This window comes from Dendrobium catenatum, unplaced genomic scaffold, assembly GCF_001605985.2.
Source record: "Dendrobium catenatum unplaced genomic scaffold, ASM160598v2 fragScaff_scaffold_830, whole genome shotgun sequence".
NCBI classification, from domain to species: domain Eukaryota; kingdom Viridiplantae; phylum Streptophyta; class Magnoliopsida; order Asparagales; family Orchidaceae; genus Dendrobium; species Dendrobium catenatum.
This window is the reverse complement of record NW_021319292.1, coordinates 246,196-260,010: the sequence shown is the minus strand read 5'-3', so window position 1 is coordinate 260,010 and position 13,815 is coordinate 246,196. Positions and strand designations below refer to the sequence as shown.

General features: G+C 35.2%; 1 protein-coding gene across 3 annotated transcripts in view; it reads left to right on the top strand.

Moving 5' to 3' along the window:
• The first annotated feature begins 210 nt into the window (after window positions 1-210).
• The window catches only part of LOC110111634 (protein MOS2), a 29,299-nt gene continuing 15,694 nt past the window's right edge, over window positions 211-13,815 (top strand). The window contains exons 1-2 of one of the 3 annotated variants that reach the window (XM_028696736.1): window positions 211-1,526; window positions 6,296-6,604. In XM_028696736.1, coding sequence (XP_028552569.1) covers window positions 308-1,486 — 1,179 coding nt within the window. In that variant the 5' untranslated portion in view covers window positions 211-307 and the 3' untranslated portion in view covers window positions 1,487-1,526; window positions 6,296-6,604. Of the gene's footprint in view, window positions 1,527-5,743; window positions 5,891-6,295; window positions 6,605-13,815 lie in introns of those variants that run through there. The other 2 variants (XM_020843586.2, XR_003701439.1) reach the window with 2 other exon arrangements.

The following is a 13,815-nucleotide window of genomic DNA, read 5'->3' as shown; positions in this document are numbered from 1 at the left end:
CGTAGACTGCGGATATATACCCAATCGGTTAATTGCAAAAGAATCATTTTTCAGGTTATTTGCATTGCATGGCCAACCAAACGGAGGGAATGAGAAAACGCAAAAGAGGCGTTTTCATGAAAAGACCTAATTTTATTAATTTTTGCTTTATTCTAAATTAATTTGTAGACGAATTCCTATTGCTTAATTTAAATTTACTTGAGAACATTTCACCTTGAACATTATTCATTATTTTCTTCCTTTTTCTAGGGTTTCTGGCCCGCTCCATTGTTTAACTCTAATCTCGACCTGCTAGCTGCGTCAAAGCATGAAGCTATCCTTCTCGATCTCCTCAAAATCCTCCTCTTCTCGCCCTCCTACCTCAAAACCTCCCCAATCTTTCAATTCTAGCGGCGACCGCAATCATGAAGGTGGCCTCGATGACGAAGCCAAGCCGCATTTTGTCACTGTCTTTGATCCATCAGAAAATCCATCTTCTGATTCCACCTTGCAGCGCGTCAGCACTCCCATCCCCAACTCTGATTACCGGTCTAACATGAAGATGAAGAACCTCCCTCTTCCTACTACCGATGAACCAGCAACCGAGACCCGATTCGTGCTCGAAGCCTTTTCTGGCAACGGCTCCTCCGAAGCCAGTGGATACGGCCTGATGCTTCGCTCTAATGGTGTGGATGCTAATTCCCAAGAAGGCGATGCTCGAATGTCAGAGAAGAGATTTCAGGAAGCGATAAAAGATTTACCCGATGATGGGCCCCCCGATGTCCCCGTTGAGGGTTTTGGGGTAGCTATCTTAGCCGGGGAGGGTTGGGTTGAGGGGAAGCCTATTGGGCGAAACGGTAAGGAGGATCCAAAGGTTTTTGAGTATAAAAGAAGGGCAGGGACTGAGGGGTTTGGGTATGAGCCGCAAGCGCTTAATTTAGGGAAGAAAAGCCAGAAGGAGGAGATCGCCGCTGGATTCAAATCAATTAATGGGAAGGATGATCGTACTAATGGTAGGGATGAACGAAAGTTTGAGCGTAGAGAGAATGAGAAAACGGGCAAGGATAGAAGGTATGAGGAAAGAAGTAAGGAGGAGAAGAGGAGAAAGCATGATGTTACTACAACTGCAGTGAGAAGTCCAGTTCGGTGGTTGACAAGTCATATTAGGGTCAGAATAATCAGTAAAAAGTTTGGAGGGAAACTGTATCTTAAGAAAGGTGAGGTGGTGGATGTTGTTGGCCCTACAACTTGTGATATTAGGATGGATGAAAGCGGGGAGCTTGTGCAGGGAGTGGATCAAGAGATATTAGAGACTGCTCTTCCAAAACGCGGGGGGTCGGTGCTTATTCTGTATGGTAAACATAAGGGTGTGTATGGGAGTTTGGTGGAGAGGGATTCTGAAAAGGAGACAGCGTTAGTCAGAGATGCAGATAGCCATGCTTTGATTAATGTACTGCTTGAGCATGTTGCTGAGTATGTTGGAGACCCCAGCGATCTTGGTTATTGAATTTTTATGCGATTCAGTGGCGGCCATAAAAGAACCAAAAGTAAGTCTTGTTGTATACAGTTTATTCAGAAGATGTATTTATTAAAGACATTGAATTTGATGCTATCATTCTGTATGATCTTGTTGTGCTTGTCCTTTTCTTGAAACTCTTGTTTTTATGTTATTGCCACTCCATGGGATGGGATATTTTGTGGATGCATTTGTTAAAAAAAAAGAGGATGGGACAGTTTAGCTGGTCTTTGTTTAATTTCTTTAAATTTCCCTACACAATAAGTAGACATTATACCTTATGATTATGTTAAATGGTCGGAACAAGTTCTTTGAAGTAATTACAACGCTTTAGCTCCTTTACTTGAAGCCATGTTATCATATTCAAGACTCTTTGCAATGGAAACCATCCATCCCCATTCTCATGTTGCATGCACAAAGCACCACAGCTGAACACATTTACTTTCGAGTACTACCATTACAAGCAAGTGCTGTTAAATCTAGAACCAAGCTCCTTAATCAAGAGTGCTATCTGATGGAGAAGTGTTATTAATTCTAGGAGTTTACGCCCATATAAAGTTTCATTCCCCATATCTAAAATTGATAGCCACATAAAGGGAGTTTCTAGGCTTATGCCTTTTTTTGTTTGAGCAACAATTATTACCCTACCACATCCTAGTTCCTCTTCCTCTTCTTCTTCTTTTTCTTATCTCTTCCGTAACTTTCTTTGGCCTTCTCCAGCACTCCGCCTTCGGCTCGGTGAATAGTGGATTTGAAGTTGAGGGATTCACGTAAACTTGCTATTTGTATAAGCTATTATATTATCACTATATTCCTAACTACAGATCTTGGCCGTCGATTAATGCATCAGCCAATGCATGCACGGATAAGTGGGATGGGAAATGAGAAAAGCTACATTACAATAGTTCCTTGCACACAGTAGCATTAAAAATTAACTTAGCTTAATTATTTTAAACACTGATTTAACTTTTATAAGCTTATATACTTATAGTTACTTGTATAAATATATCTAAGAAAATGATCTATACAAAATATAGGATTTTATAAAAATATTACTTATTAATTTTGAGAGGTGTAAAAAATGGGATATAATATTTTGGATAAATTTTGACTTGTCCTTTTTCAAAAATCTTGAATATTACAATTCTTTCCTCATTGAAATTTCGTCTTTGAAATTCAATTCTTTCATAATCAATTAAACAAGTGAGGGAATTTCTATCATATCTTTCATATTTTTAAGTCGTTCTTCTTTATGATACATATTTCCATTTTGCTTTCACATAAGATATTTTTCTGGTTTTAAGTTTTTTACATCAGATTTTAACATCATTTTTGATTCTGTAAAGTTTAGTAGCTCTGTACTTCAATTTCCTAATTTATCATTCTCTTACTTTCATTTGTGACTCATTTTCTAAGCATTGATATATAAAAAAACATTTTGTATACTAGACACATCTATTGAAAATGCAAATTTATGGACAATTTTTTTAATTCTTTCAATTATTTCAAACGATCAGATATATTTTATTTCAACCTTCCTCCTTGGTTTGATGTCGTTGTTGTTGTTTTCTCCTTGGCTAAATTTAGAAATACCTTTCATAGGCCTAACTTTTAAGAACAAAAATTTATCGAATTTAAATTCAACCATTATATATTTTGAGCTATAGTATTTTTGCTGACGATCTTGGGACGCCTTTAATCTACCTCTGATTAATTTGATTTTCTTAGTAGCTTGATTCACTAATTGGGGATACATCAATTGTGTCTCTCTAACTTCAAAATCAACTTAGTGGAGTTCTATGTTTTCTGCCACACAATAACAATTGCTTTTTGATTGCTCCTAACTTTGCAAAAAATATTATCTTCTATTTATTCACCTTATTAGAACTAACAAGAGATGTCATTGTTCCTTTCTTGCATTGAAAGTAGAATGTCTTATCATGAGGCAATCAAGGTTGGCTCTCTTCTTCTAGCACTCATGATAGTATTTAGTTAGCCAATTTATACCCAAAATTACGTCAAACTCAGTCTTTTGTAACAAAATCAATTCAAACCTGAATATTCTACCAGCTATCACTATATCTACTATGCATAAGGTATTTGCAAATATGCTATACCGACAGATAATATGATACACAACCCATGAGTAACGTGAACATGTTCCATATACAACTTAGTAAAAACAACTCAAATAAGAAAGAATGTAAAGCTCTTGAATTATAAAGCACTCTAGGGACAATGTTAGAAATACTAATCATATTTTTCATAACCTCCGAAGACTCCTTGTCTTCTTGAGATGTCAGTGAAAAAATTCATGTTGGTATTGCTCTTGTATCACCTTCAGATGATTTTCCTTTTTGCTCTCTTTCACGCTAAACATTCCTTGGGCAAATTCTCTTTATATGGCCTTGATCCCTACAGCAATAATATCTTTCAGAATTTCATCAAGCTCTTTTTTGAATGGGGCTTCCCTAGGGGTGTAAACGAGTCGAGTTTTGACACTATCGAACTCGGCTTGTCAGTCAGACAACGAGCTCGAACTCGAGCTCGTCCCACTGTTAATGAGTTCAAGCCGGCTCGCGAGCCCGGCAGTCCGAACAGCCTTCGAGCTAGTCATCTTCCTCGTCTGCATCATCCACGTCGAGCTTGCCATTGGAGAAGATGGTTGAGCATTGAAAATTAAATATATATTTTTTTCTTATGGGGAGAAGAGAGGAGTTGAGATAATTAATGAGATTTAGGGCTGGTTTGGGACGGCGTCACTGCTGCTTTACTATTTAAAAAGCAGTTAAGCATTTGTTTGGCTTGATCGCGGCAGAGCCGGTTACGAAAATTTCTGCTGCCGCTCGTTGCTTCCCGCGACTGAACCTTACCTCCCACGGTACACTGCTTTCCGCGGTTTCGAAGAACAAAAATGACGCAACTGCCCAGTTCGTGCGGAAGTTGTCGATCATTTCTGACCTCCTGCTTTTCGGTCATCTACCATTTCTCCAAGAGTTATTTTCGATTACTTCCAACTCTTCTTCCGTCCTCCTCTCAGGACCACACTTCAAGCCAGCACTGCCCGCCTCCCCTATTCGAAAATCCCCATTCCTTTTTTCTTGTCTCACGCCATCACCGACACAGGCTCTACAATCTGAAGTGCGACAACTACCTTCCCTCTTGACTGATCTGAAGTCACACCTTCCGCCTCTCATCTGCTTAATCGAAACTAAAGGCTGCAATAGGAGTTCATGTTAAGAGAAGGTAGCATTTCTTCCTTACTGTTGCTGTCGAAGCCCTAGCCCACCGTCTGCTATTTCTGCTTTGTTTTTTTTTAGAATAAAAATCATATGATTTTTTTTTAATTTCTATATCCTGATCATTTTTTGCTTTTGTTTCTGGATTTAAGAGAGGGAGACGGGATTTCACAAAAAAATTTTTAACTAATAACGTGCTTCAATAATATTTCTCAAATTACGATTTAAAATTCCAAAAAAAATTTTAGCAGGATTTAAGAAAAATCTTGAATTAATGTTGTCTAAAATTCTTTCATCTAATGTTTATCCAATCCTACAAAATCAAGCATTTATTTATGTCAGTATTTACAAGTTTTAAGGGATTTGGGTAGGATTTAACGTAATTCCTTCACAAATCCTACAAAATTTTTTTGATTATAACTGTGTTGTTTTCCATCAATCTTTTTTCATTCCCGAACAAATTTGAAAGAACCTTGCTATTGCAAATTTATGTTTATATATGTTTTTTCTAACTTTTTGCTAGAGGATTTTATTGGTTTTTATCCAAGATTAATTTAATCAAAACTCGTCACCATTCATAAACTGGCTCATTGCAATTTTATTTTGTTACTAATACCAAACATAATTATTTATGTTGTTATTTGGGCACTTGGATGGCCTCCTGGAATGCTTTGGGATTCTATTTTTAATCTCAAAACTACTCAAAACTTAATTAAGAGGGCGAAGAGAGCATGAGGATATAATTTCCGTATTAATTCTGTCAGAAAGTAACAATGCTGCTGCTAAAATTGTATATGCTATGCAATACTGAAGCGTTTGTTGATTAATAAGTTGAACTTATTGTTGTTATGCGAGAGCTTACAACTGGAATGAATTCCGGTCAAGCATTGTCCCATTTTGATGACTCTGACAGAAGTTTTGCAATGGTTGTTTTTTACTGTAATTATTACACATTTCAGGACAATTACTGCCTTTGCACTGAACAATTTTTTTTTTAATGTTGCTGCAGGTTATGTTTTTAGGCCATTTGCCATATCATTTCTCATGCTTGTACTTAGTATTTCTTCCAATATTGCTGAATGAATATTTGAATTTATCATTAATTGATTGAATTGTATGTGACATTGAGAATGCGTTACTTAAGAAAATTTGTTACGTTAGAAAATTTGATGTGCAAATTAATTATTGGAAGAAGTTTAGCTTAAATTAAGTTGGTGGATAGATCCTTTGGAGATAGTTCTGAAAAGGTCCACATGTTGATCTCATAACTGTGTACCCAATTTTTCTGAATCTTTTGTTTTGAAACATCCGGTCGAGGCAAAAACTCGGTACACCTCGGTACAACGGGATTTTGCCTGCGACCGAATGTTTCTCTCATTCGGTCGACCGGACCAAATAAAACTTCTGTTTTGACAGCTTGGATTGGATAGTTTGCGAGCTGATCTTGTATTAGTTTGACATTTTATCTTATATGCCTGAATAAGAACTGTTACAACGTTCATCTTTAGCATTCTATCAGTTGCATGAAAGCAATCTGATATCAATCCCAAAGAAAATGCAGAGGACCACTGGTGGTGTTCATGCTTAGAATCAACCAACCAATTGAGGAGGAAGTCCGACGCAGAGCATATAACAGCATAAGATGATGAAGGAACCACCTATAGACATGGAGAATAAGAAGAAAAAAAAAAAAATGATACATAAAACAGTATTCTTGTAACATTCATCTATGTTTCTTTCTGGATTAAAAACATTAAAGGTAATGGTCAGATGCAGTTTATCAAAATATAAGAATAATGTATTAAAAATCAATTGTGCAAACTAAATATCAGAAGAAATATCAATTTATTAAACAATATTTTTAGACCTATATACTATGCTGCATGCGTGTCCAAATATATGTTCTATAGATGACATTAAATACCACTCTATATTTTTATTTGAGTTTTTAACAATACATTTGAATGGTTTAAATAAAACAAATAATCAACAAATTTGTTTATGTTTTAAATTTTAAACATGAAGCATATAATTTGTAATTTAAAAAAAAAAAACTTATATTATTAAAAAATTTATCTTTTTTAATTTAAACTATTTTTCAAAATTTTGATATGCTATACAAATTTCAGAGAAAAAATTGATGCACCAAACTTTTGTTCTTTAAACATTACGTTGACATAATTTTTTTAAAAAAGATACAGCTGCAGCCGTCCCAAACGAAGCCTTAAAAGAAAAAGCAAAAGCATGCTGCAGCTTTCCACCTTTCCCAAAAAAAAATAATAGCAGCTGTCAGCAGTTTTCATTGGTTAGATTAAATAAAATTAACATTATATATATTTTTTGGCAGGAAATATCGAAATAGTATTATTTTTTTTTTCATTATTTTGGAATTGCTGCTTTGGCCATTTTAATTTTTGGAAATCCCGACCGATGCCCACTCCTTCCTCATTTGGAATTACCGCCTTCGGTCATTTTATTTTTTTTAATTCAAATAATCAAGCGAGCTCGGCTCGCGAGCTCCCAAGCCGAGCTCGAGTTTAAGCTCGAGCTTGAGCTGCGCTCGCAGCTCGATAAGCTCGGCTCGCGAGCTTGTTTTCGAGTGAGTTCGAGCCGGCTCACGAACCGGCTCGGCTCACTTACACCCCTAGGCTTCCCACATGTCGCACAGACCGGATTAACATGTTGACCTTCCTGCCGCTTACTGTTGTTGCTGATCATAAACAAACTTCTACTTTTATTGATCTAATTCTCATTTAGTGTCAGTTGGTCTCTTCTTATAATTGTTTTTCTATTTTTGTCTTGTTAGAGTCATATCATTATCTAGAAGTATAGCATTCTCCACTAATTTAGCTACTATTGTTGATGCTGATCATAAACAAACTTTTACTTTGTATTAAATTGATTATCTCACTTATTGTCAGTTGGTCTTTTCTTATAATTATTTTTCCATTTTTGTCTTATTAAAGTCATATCAGGCTCTAGAAGTATATCATTCTCCACTAATTTAGCAAAATCCTTGATATGAAGAGGAATTAAAGGCTAACATAATTGATCATTCAATGCTCTCATCCTGTAATACTTTCATTATGAGTGTTGATCAGCTGTGGAGCATATATGAATAATAATGTGGATTTACTTTGGTTGTCGTGTGAAAGGAGGGATAAACCAATCTTTGCAAACTTACCTCCAATTCATCCCATCTGATCTATTCTTCATGTTTATCTTTAAACTTCACCAAATGTTGGTCTCTACACCAATGCTTTGCCTTACCCTCCAATATAAAGATAGCAAGAGATAACTATCTATCTGCAAGATACTTCATACCATTCAAAGTTTTCTGTCCTGATCATCTAATTCTCAACAGCTCTAGCATCCACTCCTCCCTTAAATATAGGTGGCTTCATGCTCTGAAATAACTTTAATTATTTGTGAGTTTCCAAGCAACATTGGTACATGCACTAGTACTTGGTACTGTAGGTGTTACTATTGGTGTTTTGATATTGCAAGCATTGTTAGCTCCACGAAAGATTACATATTTTTCATCGTTTGCATCATTATTTTCAGCATCTACATCTGTATCGTATTTTTTTACATCATGGCTATAGGAGTTGGGGTGATTGGAGCATCTGGACCATTTTTGGCCTTGAGTGTACTGTCCTTCATTGGTGCAATGTCTCAGGTACCTCAATTTCTATATTAGGTCGGGCTGAGTAGCTATTAGTTCATTCTAGTACTGATCTTTTAGTTGTACTACATGCAATGCATTCAGGAAATTAAATGGGTTGAAGAGAAGGCTAAGGAGATTGATAGTTTAGGATTTAAACTATGGTATTTAGGTAGTAGTTATACTAAAAATGATGTAGTTATGATTATAGATAAGAGTTTGAAAGATAATATTATATAAATTAATAGAATTGAACATAAAATTATAATTTTAAAGATTGTTATTGATGTTAAGATTATTAATATTATAAATGCTTATGCTCCTTAAGTTAATTTCGATATGCATTCAAAATTAAAGTTTGAAAATGACTTAAACGAATTAATATAAAAGATACCTTTTAAAAAAATTGTTTTTATTGGGGGGGGGGGATTTAAATGGATATGTTGGTAGAAAGATAAAAGATTTTAAAACATGGTGTTTATGGATTTAGAGCGTCTAATAAAGGTGGTAGGACTATATTAGATTTTTCTCTAGCTTACGATTTTGTAATTTCTAACATCTTATTTAAGAAAAGAGGGGAGCATTTCATCACTTATAAGGATGGATATAGTAAAACTCATATTGATTATTTTATTAGAAGAAAAAATTGATTGTTTAGATAAAGGTTTAAAATTGCGCAATTGGGTATTGAGGCATTTTTTGTTTCTTGAGGCGAGTTGTAAGCCTCAAGGCATTTTGAGGCATAAGCCCCAAAATAAAAAAAATTGCGTTAAGTCAAAATAAATGTTAAAAGTGGGTGGTTTTTTTTATAATATCCAAATAATATGTTAAAAGATGATATGTTACCTTTCTCTATTCAATTATGAAGTAACAAATTGACATACATATGAAATAGAAAATTGTACAAGACGTAAAGTGTGATAAATTACATGAAATAAAATTAAAATTCGAATATTATAAGAGCAAAATAATATTAAATATATGAATGACATAAAAGTATCATATAATATCAAGTTCAACCGCAAATTCCTTCTTTTTTAGTTCCCTTGCTCATCCACAATAATTTCCTCTAGAAAACTATAATAATTGACAAAAACTTAGATTAGATTTGCACTGTCATCATTAAGAAGTTTTTTATTTGAGTCGTCATCATAACAACAAATTGGTCTCACCCCTCCCTCATCTTATGGAGTCCAATGCCTCCCAATTTGCTTCTTTATTTATTTCAGTCATCTTCCTCTTTTATAAATATTTTTTATTAAAATAAAGATGAGATTAATACTCTTAAAATTTTATAGGAAGTGGTGGTGGTGTACGAGTTTCAAGTGAGCCCTGGCGACTACGACGATGCTGACTATGGAGAAAACGGAGGACTGGAGGTCAAGGCAGTCGAGAGGAAGTTGCTGCAGCTTGGGTTGCATATAAGCGTGATTTTAATAAATATATATATAAATAGGGTTAGGCGTAAGCCTCACGTTAGCAATGTGTGGCGTGCCTTAGCCAAACTGAGGCGCAAGCCTCATAAAAAGTTTGAGGCGTAAGCCTCGATGTGTTTTTCACTGGAATTGCGCTGAGGAAAGCCTCAAGGCAAGACTCATATTGGATCTGATGATATTCCAATAGAGGTGTGGAAATACTTATGAGATGAATAAATTTCTTAGCCTACGAAACTTTTCAATATTATTTTGAAGATTGAAAAGATGACAGATGAGTGAAGGAGTGTATTGATTCCTTATTAATAGAGGTGATTCACAATAGTGCAAATTATAGAGGAATTAAGTTAATGTATCATACTTTAAAACTATGAAAAAGTGTTATTGAGTATATGTTATGATGTGATACTAATATTTTTCAAAATTAATTTGGAATCATGTCGGGTAGGTATACTATGGAAGCTGTACATTAATTGTGATTTGATGGAGAAGTATAGAGAGAATAAAGAGGATCTACACATGATATTTATTATTGATTTAGAGAAAGCATATAATAAAGTTCCAAGATATGTGCTTTGGAGAGTTCTAGAAAAAAAGGGGTTAATAATGTTTATATTCAAGTCATTAAGAATATGTATGCAGGAGATGTTACTTGTGTTCAAACACAAAGTGGTTTGACAAAGTATTTTCTTATTTCAGTTGAATTACATCAATGATCAACTTTAAGCTCATATCTTTTTTACTTTAGTCATAGATGTTCTTACTAGACATGTGCAAGAGGATGTGTCATGCCTTCCATGAAGCAAGCATTGTGGTCTTTTCATGGTTCCCTCTCTTCCCTTCTCCGCTCATGTTCCCTCATTCCTCCAAATTTATCTTGCTTGTTTTCTTCTTCCCATTCCTGCCTAGGCTCCTACTTACATATTCCCTACCCACCCAATGTTTAAAATTGCGTATTCGGGTATTGAGGCGTTTTTCATTTGTGACGTGAGGCGTAAGCCTTAAGGTGTTTTGAGGCGTAAGCCTCAAAATAAAAAAAATTACGTAAACATAAAATAATAAATTTTGTATATACTAATGAGTAAATAATATATAGAACATAAAAATGCTACTTACCACATCTTTGAAAATAATAAGGGAGACATTTCACATAAGAACTCACTAGTCTGTAGTCATCAGCACTGTCATCACTCATCAATCATCACTCATCACTAAGGGGGTCTTCATTTGAATCATCATTATGATGAACTGCTCTCTCTTCTTCCCCCTCCTATAGAGTCCAATATCTCCCAATAAGCTTCTTCTTCCTCATTATCAGTTATCTTCCTCTTCCCTAAATCTTTTTGAATAATATCATAATAAATAATAGTGTGATACATTAATAAAAGTTTAAGAAAAAAACTATATTATTTATATACCTTTTTTGATTTGTTCTTGAGTTGTGGTGGATGTGGATGCTTTAAGACCATCAAAGAAATCAACATTTAAATCTTCATCTTGTAATTCAGACGGCGTCACTTCAACTTCATCATCTACAAACCACTCATCATCAGATGCCACATCATCATAAAGCAAAGGATCTTCATCATCCATTAATCCTTTTTTCTTCAAATTTCTATCTCTGAGTCTCCTATTGTATATAATGTACACCAGTGAGTTCATCCTCAATGTCGACAAGCAATTTCTCCTCTTTGTATGTACTTGGTTGTAGGTACTCTAATTTCTTTTATAGCCAGATGAAGAGCATGTCAAGCTCAAAACTTTCACAACAAAATGCTGTAATTCTAGAGTCCCATCACCAAATTGAATCCACCACTCAACTGGAGATCGTTTGTCAATTGTATATTTTGCTTGTTGTAATCCAAAAAAAATTCTTTGTTCCTAAAATATACCAATTGCAAGTCAGCATTTAATTTTTCAGTTGCATCACTTATTAAACGATTCATGCAATGATTTAATCCCAACTTTATTTTAGGGTTTGTAGACTTATTCTCTGCATATTGATACTGAGGGTTTAGATAGTAGCCAGCGGCATGCAAGTGTCGGTGAAGCTGTAGTTCCTAAATATCATCAATAATATTCCAAATTTCCCTAAAGCTTCCCTCACTGTCTCCTAAGTTGGAGGCAATCATCTCTTTGGCTTCATCCATGGCATTGTAGATGAAACCTATTGCAGGCTTTTTCTCAGCATCCACCATCCTTAAAATATGAACTAAAGGTCTAATGGTTGAAATGGCATATAAGACACCTTGTCAAAATCTGTCATTTAAAACAATCTTTTTAATCTCTTTTTCCTCAGCCTTCTTCGCCCAAGCACAACTCAACCACTGTTTAGATGTGAACATAGCCTCTAAAGATTACCTAGCATCCAGCATGCTCTCTAAGGTCAAGTAAGCGGTGGCAAATCTTGTTGCGGCTGGCCTTAGAATTTCTTTCTTCAAAAATTTTCTCATAAGAGCTAGCACCCAAGAGTGGTTGTAAATAAATTTGGTTATTTTTTTGGCTTTAGTGAGTGCATTTTTATATTGAGGTAGCTCCCCAAGCTTCTTAAGAATCAGTCTATGCAATGTGCAGCACATGAAGTCCAGTACAAATGTTTCCTCTTCTCTATAAGTTTATTACCTATAGCCTTATAAGAACTTGCATTATCTGTCACAATTTGTACAACCAAATGTTCTCCAACCTCATCAATAATGCTATCTAATAATTCAAATATGAACTCAGCATCTTTGACCTGGTCAGATGCTTCAATTGACCTTAAAAATATAATATCATAAGGATTATTATTGAGAATGTTGATCAGACTTCTATGTTTGATATCAAACCACCCATCTGACATAATTGTTACTCCTGTTTGGGCCTAGTCTTCTTAATTTCTTCGATACTTTTATCAGTGCTTTCCAACTCCTTCAAAATCAATGTTCTTAAATCATACATGGTTGGAGGTTTGAACACTCTCCCAAATGCTCTAACTGAACGAATCATGTTGTAATAAGTAGGTGATGTTACAACATTAAATGGAAATGCATTTTCGTAGAAGAATCTGCCTATATCCTTACACACTCTTCTCCGTACCTCTCTTGCTTTTTTTGGGGCCATCTTCTGTGTAGTAGAAGGCCTATCCTCCGATGTGTCAACCATATAATGATCCATAGGCCGTCTAGCACCCCTAGATGAAAGCTTCATAAAAGATGATGAATCCCTAATACTGCGCTCACACCCGTAGTAAGATCCAACATCAACTCTATCCTCAAATTGCTTCTGTGCAAGATGTTTTGATGTGGTAGACTTATTCATGTATGACTTTATCTCATCCCTTACAACATCAGGAACTTTTGAGCATGGAACAACATTCTTGTGAGAACCTGAAAGGTGTTCCTTCATCCTAGTCACACCACCTTTCACAACTTTATCACAGTAATTGCATTTCAGATAGACATATGTTTTATCACTGCCTCCTACATCCACCTGAGTACTATGTTTTCATGCTGGATCTTTTCTATGCCTGATGCAGCTTTATCCTTATTTCTGACCATTCTGATTGAGCAAAAATAAGAAATGAACGAGTTCTTACTTATCTTTTCTATGACCTGATGTAGGTCGGACGAGATAGCATCCTCGGACAGAAGCGGCCGTCGGTCGGACGGAGAAGACAACAACCCAACTCGCAGTAAAAGAAACATCGAGGCGAAGAGAGCAGCTCTCGTTTAGGGTTTAGTATGCGTACTGGATATGTTCAGTATTATATAAAGTCGAGCTGTCGATAAATTTTTTGGATGTGTTCAGTTTTATGTTGTGCATATTTTATGCGTATATACTGCGTATATAATGCGTATTTAAGGCGTATATGCTGCGTATGTACGACGTATTATGTGCGTATTCTATGCGTATTTTGTAAAACTTCTTCTAAAGTATTTGTAAATTAGCAGTTTGAGCATCTGTAACTTAATGTATGATTTTGTATTAATATTTAATAAAACATAT